Raw genomic sequence first — 10,020 nt, 5'->3', positions numbered from 1 at the left:
GGCACACTATAATAATTTTTATTTATTTGTGGTAATTATTGTTCTACCATGATCTAACTATTCAAAAAATTCGTCTCGTCGTGTACATCAGAACTATGCAATTAATTTTTTTATTTATTTACATTTAATACTCCATATATGAACTAAAAATTTTGATGTAAAAATTTTAATGTGATAAGTAAATAATGAAATTTGAAGAGAGAAATTTTGGAAGCGAACACGGGGGCTCGGGATCCTCGGCCGTGGCCCAGCGCCGGGCGAGAGCGAGACCCCAGTCCCCATGTGCCAGCCAGACTGCCAGGCGCGCAGTGGCAGGTCTCCACGGGCCGTGTTTGGTTTGAAGCAGAACAAGTAGCACAAAAATTTTGATTAATAATTAGATATATTAAATAAAAACAATTTACAAAACTAATTCCACAACTCTACGCTATTTCGCGAGGCGAACCTAATGAGATCTTTGATCGCACGATTAGAGAATGGTTACTGTAGCATCACTGTAGCCAATCATCGATTAATTACTGTCATTAGATTCGTCGTGAAAAGTTACACCCATCTGTAAAAAATTTTTGCTAATAAACTTTGTTTAGTACTCCATACATGTGAAATTCTTTTCTCGAGAATTTTATGTGCTACCCGTGCTACTTAAACCAAACAGGGCCGGGAGGCGGGTCGCAAAGTGGCGCAGCTTTTGCCGAAAAGCCCTCTGCCGACCTCGTCCTGTGTCGGGTTCGAGCAGCGGGGGAGGGGGGATGGATTGCTGCCAACTTGTGATAAGATGATCCAAGAAATCCATAGGCTGGTAGGCATCGAGTCCTGCCATGCCACTCCCTTCCGTGTGCGAGGAAATCAGGATCACTATGGCCTCACTGTGGCCTTGTTTAATTATGAAATTCAAAATTCCAAATATATCACATCGAAAGAGAATATTACATGCATAGAATATTAAATCTAGACAAAATAAAAAATAAATTACATAATTTACTTGTAAATTGCGAGACGAACTTAATAAGTCTAATTAAGCTATGCTACAGTACACATTCTCTAATAATGAATTAATTAGGCTTATTAGATTCGTCTCGTAGTTTACAGACGAGTTATGTAATTAGTTTTGTGATTAATCTATGTTTAATACTTCAAATGTGCAAATATTCTATTTTTACAACTTATGCTCTTGTGTTTATACTGTGCAGAGGCTTATAAAAAGGGATTTCATAAGGAATTATAACAGTCATATTGCAATGCAAGCTAACAGAAGCTATTTTGTATGACCATAGATCAAATTCCACTAAATATGGATACCCTTCAGTCTTACAAAGCTTGAAACAAGTCATCAAATCGAGCTGCCATTTTATTCTTGGATACGAAGGATCAAACCTGAGTGTAATTCAAGTTAAGATAAATGTGCCCAAGTGCACAAAATCCTTATCCAAACAAAGCTATTTTCAGATTAAACGAACAAGCTAAATATTCGTATTCATATTCACTCTGAATGACCTAAGAGCTGATAGCATAGTCTATAGGACTATTAACAGTGTTCCACTGTTCCTTTTTCATTTCCAGAACTTGACAAACTACAAAGAACTACAGCGAGAGCAAAGAAGAAGATGCACCAGATGAATCAAGGCCGTGTTTAGATGGTGTAAACGCAAAACGCAAAATTTTTGTAAATCGCTTGCATGGTGTACTAAATATAGTCGAAAAATAAATTACATTATACAAATGGACTGTAAATAGCGAGACGAATCTAACGAGCCTAATTAGGACGTGATTAAACACTAAACTGCTACATTAATTATACAGTAAACATGCTCTAATGATGGACTAATTAGACTCATTACATTCGTCTCGTAGTTTACAGACGAAATCTGTAATTAGTTTTGTAATTAGTCTACATTTAATATTTCAAATATTGAATATTCACTTCCAAAAACGCAAAAACACAAAATGCAAAGTGATCTAAACAACCCCAAAGTTGCAGGAACACCTCCTAATATCACCAGCTGTTGTAAACTGAAAAGGTAAATCACTGCTACAAGCAGCTCAAAATCGAATCAAGCCTAGGGCAGCTGAACAAGTAGGTGTACTATCAGTTCATACACTTTGCATCAAACAAAAAAAAATTGAGGCATGCAAACAGAACATGCTAGTTTACTTTTTTCCCCCAGCACTGGGGAGCTACTAAACATGAGGATACAGCAAAAAATTGGTTGCTACCTGTTACTGGAAACTGCAGGGATGCTTCACTTGCATTCTAGCCCTGCCTCTGCCGCTCGCCGGGGTTTGCTTTTCCTCCGGCTTCCAATCTGCCTGAATCCATTAGTCCTCGTTGATTCATCGCTGCTTGATCGAATACTGGAGTTATTCTCTTCCAGGACAAGATTAGAGCCTTCTTTCAGCGGCCTGCCCCTCTTGTTGCCAACAGATGAAGTGCTGTTCTTCAGCTTCACGTCATCAACTTCTTCACCATCTCCATCAACCTTTTCAACAAAATTTTCAACATCTGTTTGATCGACCTTATCGGCGAAGCGCTTTTGGGGCCTTCCTCTCCTCTTTCTTGCAGGCACAACTTCCTCACCACTGCTTCCTTTGTCTTCATGGCTCCTGACTATGGTTAGCTTCTTCCCTCTGCCTCTTCCTCTACCCATCGATTCGATATCAGCAGTGCCAAGATTGATTATGGCAATCAATGGAGCTACTGGCTCTGTTTGTTGACACTGCTGCTTCTGTTTATCTGATTGCCCTTTGTTGGAACTTGGAAGAGAAGTTTTCCAAAGAGATGACTGTGATTGAATAGTCCAACCAAAAAGATATGCTAGAAATCTGCATAAATAAAATTTCAGCAAGAGCATGCAGTGAATCTTATTAGTTCAGGACTAAGAGTACTATTGGAGCGTTGATGCAACAATGAACTTATCAGTGAGATTGTGAGAATAGACTACGAGGTCTGTTGAGATCCATGTCAATCAAGAATCGATAAATTCAAATGAAACAGCATACACATATTCAAATGAAAGCTATAAAAAACAGCAAGCAATACGCATCTAATCAGATAAACTTAAACAAAAAAGAGAACCTTTTTTTAATTTCTGGACGAAAGCAAGAAACAGAAACAGGGGCCGATTCAACAGCCGACCGTTCCATAGATTGATGGACTGATGACGAACAAGAATCTGACCTTCCATAAAGCTTGCGTCGACTCCAAGCAGCATCATGCACCCCATTTCTCCAAGCCTGTTGGCGAAAAGATGGATGCTTTGCTGGTGCTGGGGGAAAAGAAATGCCGAGCACCCAATGGATCGGAGCCAATCTTCGGCTCGCGATGCCGGAAGTACCGCGGATCGGGAGGTCGCAGCAAAGATTGAGATGTGGTCTGCGGAAAGGGAAGCGGGAGGGTTTCTATCAACGAACAGCTAGCGCTCTCGAGTTCTGGATGGTGGAGCTAGCACACCGGCTTGGGGTTAGGGAGGAGAGAGAGATTTGGTTCCTGCTTCAGATTTTTTTTAATATAGCTTGTTGGGGGGGTCATTAGCTCAGCTGTTTGTTTATGCTTTTATTTACAGTCTACCAAACGTTGAAAAATAAAGAGAGAGGAGAGTGCTTGGCCTGTTGCTCATTTATTAAAAAAAAAGGGAGGGGAAGAAGGATCCCTAGGGACGCGGTTAACTTCTACCATGATGGGATTTTTGTTCCATGTTGGTGGAAGTTTTTTTCACCAATAGGACTAGTCGCCTCAATACCTGACAATCTGACATCCTAGGCCATTGCTTCGTTCCAAGAGAAGATGCCATCCACAGTTTTCTCTGATGAACTGGCTCCAGCCTCCTGGTCCAGGTGAACCATGCTCCTATTTTAAGGGGGTGCGCTCCGTAAAATTTTTAAAAATGTATTTTTCTACATTTGAAGTACTAAACATAGATTAATCACAAAAATAATTACAGAACTCGTCTGTAAATTGCGAGACGAATCCAATGAGACTAATTAATCCATCATTAGAGGTTGTTACTGTAGTATTACTGTAGCAATTTAGTGCCTGATGACATCATAATTAGGTTCGTTAGATTCGTCTCGCCATTTACAGACAGCAGTCACAATACATTTTTTATTTCGTCTAGATTTAAGTCTCCATGCAGGTGCCGGGAATTTTTTTTGGAATTTTGTAACTAAACACGGGCTAAATGAACAACCTTTTTCCGAAAAATAATTGCTCATGGTCTTAACAAGTAATTGCTTAATGACAGCTAGGATTTTAATCTTAAAAAACAGCTAGGATTTAATTTTGAAAACTATCAGTGGTTATTTATTCGGTATTTATTATTTTATATATAAACTCTACCTCTAGGGTATTGTATTGCTAGTCCTGATCAATATACCATACTGGCATGCTGCTAGTGTTGAACTCTACCTATAGTGTAACTGATCTGATTCAACAGTAATAATAAGTTATATAGCAATTAGACAAAGTAAAGCCCACTTCACCTATTGCGGCAAGTGGTTCGTATTAAACTGTACTGGGTCCTGACACTGTGATTGTTTTCCTGCCCTTCACTTTGAATCTGAATTCATCTTCTTCCTTTCACAACTGCTGGCTCTGGTACACGGATTCATCTTCAAACATGAAGGGTCATTTTATCCAGATCAAATGCCCCCAGCCAGGATGAACTCTGTGCCTGTAGGTAGCCCTGTACCACTGGCAACTGCAATGGCACGGCCATATTCCTGAATATAGTGTATCACATACTGTATACATCGATACGCTGTCCATGATGTCAGGTCCTTGCTTGTGGCCTGATGTTCTGCTCGTGCTTGTTGGACAGCTGTTGGTTGACCCAACCAGATTTATGGACTTCTGAACATCCCGCACTAATTCAGTACTGACTACTGCAGCAGAAAGATGAAGTAACTTATACGAAATTAAACATTGCTTTCTGCAGCCCCTGTTGTTTTCCTTTCCAGACAAATTCATTTTAAGACGCATGCCAAATTTTTTTAAAAAAAACTCTCCATTTGGATGCATACCTTGCATTAGGAATTCAGGATACATTGGATGAACAAAGAAAAGCTGGCATGTCTCATCACTTTCTCTGTGTGCATGTGCGTTTCATCATCGTGGCATCAGCTGAACGCAGATTACGCTGAGCCTGAGAAGCAGATTTTCCAAAATAAAACGAGACAGATTTGGACCACACCCTTGAAGGCACTGCATTTTCTCAAGCGTGGAATCTGCCGACAGAAGGATCTGGGAAATGATGGACATATTACAGAGGGGACACATTTATGCAGGCTGGGTTTGAGAAAACTAGATCCAGCTTGAGTAGCCTATGCTCAATTCAAATGCAGGACGTTACCATTTAGAGTTTGATCATCATGTGCTTATGATGGAAGAATGGTATTATAGTAGTACAAATAGCAACTTGATCACTATGTCATGATGACAATGAGATTTTTAGATAACGCCCAAATTTCAAGTCAAGATTACATCGGTTTTAAATAAAGAACAGATTACATTAGAATACAACACACGGTGTACAACTGTACACAATTTCAGAAACAACAGATAGTGCACATGTGCAACATAAGAAAATACATACCATGATGGAACTAACCAAATACCTCGCTCTGGTCATCACTACAATTCGAAAACTCTCATAGTCAGAGTAAAGGCTATTTTGGCAAGGAATTAATGAATTTAACAATAAGATCTACCATCTGGGCATCGAAACAAGGGCCCTCCATTTGGAAGTGCCCAGCCCCTTCAATCAAGTGTGTATCAACCCGTCCAGCTGCAGATTTGAGCTTGTTTTGCAACTGTTTCACGCTTGTGAAGCCGTCTTTGGTTCCCATGATGAATAGCTTTGGCTTTTGAGACTTGAGTATAGCATCATGATGCCTGCCGAATAGAACTGAGGCCATAAGACCAAATGGGTACCCGATACTAACATAACCAATCACCTCGTCAACCTTATCAACTGCAGACCCTGCAAGTGGTGCCCCTGCATCAATAAATTACAGTAAGATACATGCCCATACACAGTGTAATAGCCGCATCAATGATTTGAACACTCCATCTTGAATTCTTGATCCTTCTATGCAAAATAAAAACTATCTCACTGATCTCTGTCCAGTGCTTCAGTCACAATCGCACTGCACAGCGCACAGGATTGACATAAATAAATATTGACAGGGGCTTAAGAAGCTTGTATTCAGTACAAGCCAGTTAATTCATTTGCTACGAAAGGGCAGCTATTTCATTAACATAGGAAATGGAAACAAGTGACAGAGAGGTATACAGTAACCGGTTCACCACTCCCATAGTCGATCCAGCTAAATAAACTGATTTGAAGCTCTTAATCTAAACCAATAGTTAGAGGGAGTGAGCACAGCACTACCAAGACAGGAAAATGCACCACATTACTCTGAGGTCAGAAACTATCTTTCTTCTAAAAGAAGGCTGAAATATGATGTATGGCAGATCTAGTGGCACCACATTCGAATTCAAGCCACTGCAGTTTCTACAAGTAGAATTTGCTGAAAAATAGTGTAGGTTGCCACTATTTTTTTATTAAGGATAGCTGACGGGGATTCAGACCCCCAACTAAAATTAAATGAACGATCAATGCCTATCCGCTAATTCCAGATTCATGTTTGGAGTATACTGACTGAAACACACAAGTTTCATGAGGGCAAACGCTTGAGCTTCAATTTCAATGCAGTTCATTTGATGCAAAACTATTTTCTTAAAGGCCCCAACGAGTACCAAGTGAATTTTCATTTGCACATTCCATTTGACCAAACACAGCTTAGCTAGAGCTAAAATTGTTTGGTCAATTCGACTGATTACAGCTTCCCTGAACTGAAAAAAAAAGAAAAGGTACCGATCACGACAAGGTTTCGCCTTGGGGAGAACTCGCGGAGTGGACCTACCAGCGGAGGATCCGACGAGGACGATGCCGCGCGGCTTGATGTTCTCGGCGACCCACCGGCAGACGGCGGCGACGTCCCCGACCTCGGTGGAGCCCGTGAGCGAGGCCCGCCCCGTGGACCGCCCGGCCCCGCGCATGTCGAAGGTGACGGCGGTGTACCCCCGCCGCGCGACGCCCTACGCCATCCCCCGCAGCAGGCCCTGCACGCCGCCGAGGATGGTGTAGGGGTGCACCATCACCACGGCCACGTCCCCCGCCGCCTCGGGCTCCTCCCCGGACGCGGGGGGCTTGAAGACCCGCACGCTCAGCTTCGCGCCGTCCCCCGTCTCCACCGTCGTCCACTCCATCTCGCTCGCCCAGTCCACCGTCCACCTCGGGTAGCTCAGCAAGCTCCGTGCCCTGCCTGTCTCGATTTGATCTGTCCGCTGCTGAGCTGCTGGGGAGAGTTTTCGGGTGGTCCGTCTCACTCCCGGTGGTTCGTCTCCCTTCACTCCGGTTGGGTTTCAGTTGGGTGCGGGTAGTTGCCACAGTTATTGCCGCATGGGCCGTGAGCCCACGATCCAAGTTTGGTAGGCCTCTCTCTCTCTCTCTATTGGTGCGTCTGTTTGGCGGCGGCCGGTGGCCCAATATCGGGAAGCCAAGTACTGGACTGTATTTCTAGCAGGGGCCCCGGCCCAACTTGACCGCCGACTCGGAACGGAACCCCGCAAAGGGCCAGGGCCCCAACTCTTCCTGGCTTTTTCCCCGTCCGGTCCTCTGCGTTTCCCTCTTCCCCGGTTGCCTCCAGTGCTGAGTAGTTCACTCTTCCTTCCCCAACCGAACGAAGCGGCTTGGCTGAAACTGCGATGGTGAGGACGACAAGGTGTTTCCGCGGCGATCGTCCCGCCATGAGTCGGCTTCGCCTCCGCCGCATCGACTCCTTCCTCAGGCGTCACCGCCTTTTCAACACCGCCCACGAGCGAGTACGCCCTTTTCTCCCTCGCTTTGTCCCCAACTGACCACTGTGATTATATTACTACTGATTAATGTAATCGTTCTTTTCCTACCACTATTTCCGAAATAGCTATCTAGTTGGAGTGGTCTGTTTTCTAGCATCCTAGTACCGATTTTGAGATGGATTCTTGTATAATGCAGCGCTACAATAATAGATATAGGGTGACTCGACTAGTGCCTCAAACCATATCTGCACATGCTTGTTTTTTTCTTGTATGAGATTGCCCAGAAATTCAATTGGTCAATGTTTCAAGTGGATTTAACTTATTTGTTATTTCCTTTTTGTATTGTGTACAAACTATGTGCATTAATAGAGGTGACATTCATGGTAATGCGCAACTTTGAGCTGCACCTTGTGACAACAAATTCCCTTTTAAACTTTATAGATTGCCCTACCAAGTAAGTTGGATAGTTGGGTGGCTGATTCAATTTCTATTCCATCCAATAATCTGGAATACAGTGATTACTTGGCCATACTGAACCTCTACCATTTTTATAGTTGTTGGGGAGCAGATATTCAGTAAAACATAGATCCCTGTGATCAAAGGTTTTTGTTTCCCAACATTACTTCAAAGAGATTTACAAGAGTGTCGGATACCAATATTTGTCATGGCAAGGAAGCCCTACCATATTATCTTAAATACAACATTTTGGCATGAAAATACCACCACCCACGATGAAACTAGTAGTCTGATCCCACTTTCGCTGCTACGATACCAGCATTCGCATTGTAAACTTGCACTTGAGTCAAGCTATGAATTAGGCTCAACGTTTTAGGGCCCCTTGATGTCCTTTTGCATTTGTATATCTTTTTTTAATAAATTTGCATTTGTATATCTAGTCACTGATTTGGTATTCAGTGTGACGTTGCAGAAAGATTTAATCATCGATAGAGAGCCTAGACGGCAGTGCTTTTGTTGATTTTATTTTTCTCGATTGCAAGGAGTACTTTCGTTGAGCTGTCCACATTCTTCAAACTAAAGAAAAGTGGGCCCTTTAAAGTTCTTAGTGCCTTTGGAAGTTTGGAATCCAACATGTAGAGGCGAGACCCGAATTGGGTTTGGAATCTATTTTTCATTTCTTTTCCTTGTCATGTTGTCAATGTCTCTGCTAACTGTGTGAACCTAAGTTCGTTGCCGATGTCAGTACTGCTAAACAAAGATTGGCCAATGCAAAAATTTGTGATATTACGGCCTCACCTGCATATTCCATAGGAATGACCGCTCGACCACCATAGATCCAGAGCTCCGTTGGGCGTGCTGTAGCCTAGGATCACCTCGACACTCTCCAAGTTTTTAGTTTTTTGAACAAGACTCTCCAAGGTTTGGTGGCCAAGAAGCAAGACACCTCCCGAGTTCATTATCGAGCATGGTACCAGTACCCGTATCGAGCAGGGGATGAATAAGAATGAAATGGACGCCGGACTTGTACTCCACCCGCCGATCCTAGCCAAGCGGATCGGTATCAATCAAAAAATTTAGAATTAAATCCAAATTATTGATGGGAAATGGCATCATTTATTGTTGAAAATAACCATGCATATTTAAGAAGGTTCTAGAATAATATGGAAATTGCAATATAGAGGAGTCGTCATGCATAGAATTAGATATTTTGCATAGTGGGATAATGATGACGAAAATTCTAGAGATAGATATTTTGTAAAGAAGAGTGTGGAAGTTGGCACGTGGAAACACCACGACACCCATGAGCATCTATAAATAGGAGTAAATTGGTTACTTGGCCTTAAAAAAGTTAGACTTAGTCAATTGTCCCATTTTCCTTTAAGCTTTGCTATTTGACCCCAAATCTAAAGTTCTTTTGGTTCTTGGCCCTTCCATTAGATTGTTAAGATAACGGTGTTAAAAGCAATGTACAATGACCCTTTTACCACTGTGGCTAAATAAAGCATCACAACAGCGTGCCAGCATACAGGAAATTGAAACAAACATTTTAGGGTATGTTAGGACTGCCTATTATCAATAGTCTACCGATAAATTATAATTATTTTGAAACATGAAATTATTATTTTCATACATATATGCAACGTAACATCATAATGAAGCTTGTCCATGCTCCTGGATCGCCTTCTAAATGTCTGTCCACATGC

At 42.2% G+C, this 10,020-nt stretch overlaps 1 protein-coding gene, 1 long non-coding RNA gene and 1 pseudogene across 3 annotated transcripts; all 3 read right to left on the bottom strand.

The window, feature by feature from the left end:
• Positions 1–1,972: 1,972 nt before the first annotated feature.
• LOC120657032 lies at positions 1,973–3,396 on the bottom strand. Its single transcript, XM_039935277.1, has 2 exons — positions 3,176–3,396; positions 1,973–2,820 (listed from the first exon to the last, which is right to left on the bottom strand). Exon 2 carries the CDS (start codon positions 2,643–2,645, stop codon positions 2,241–2,243), a length of 405 nt encoding a protein of 134 aa, XP_039791211.1. The 5' UTR covers positions 2,646–2,820; positions 3,176–3,396; the 3' UTR covers positions 1,973–2,240.
• A 782-nt stretch (positions 3,397–4,178) lies between these two features.
• Positions 4,179–5,390, bottom strand: LOC120657033. Of its 2 annotated transcripts, XR_005668067.1 has the most exons (3): positions 5,346–5,390; positions 5,017–5,236; positions 4,179–4,878 (listed from the first exon to the last, which is right to left on the bottom strand). It is a non-coding gene; the product is annotated as an uncharacterized LOC120657033 (long non-coding RNA). The 2 variants fall into 2 exon arrangements; XR_005668066.1 differs by lacking the exon at positions 4,179–4,878 and having other exon boundaries at positions 4,959–5,236.
• A 25-nt stretch (positions 5,391–5,415) lies between these two features.
• On the bottom strand, positions 5,416–7,414 carry LOC120657030 (annotated as a pseudogene).
• Between the last annotated feature and the right edge of the window lie 2,606 nt (positions 7,415–10,020).

The sequence above is a fragment of the Panicum virgatum genome, chromosome 1N (assembly GCF_016808335.1).
Source record: "Panicum virgatum strain AP13 chromosome 1N, P.virgatum_v5, whole genome shotgun sequence".
NCBI classification, from domain to species: Eukaryota; Viridiplantae; Streptophyta; class Magnoliopsida; order Poales; family Poaceae; genus Panicum; species Panicum virgatum.
The sequence above is the reverse complement of the archived record's forward strand: the minus strand, read 5'-3'. Positions and strand labels throughout refer to the sequence as shown.

Coding starts and splice junctions, on each gene's coding strand:
- LOC120657032 (XM_039935277.1), bottom strand. CDS start 2,645: ATGGGTAGAGGAAGAGGCAGAGGGAAGAAGCTAACCATAGTCAGGAGC.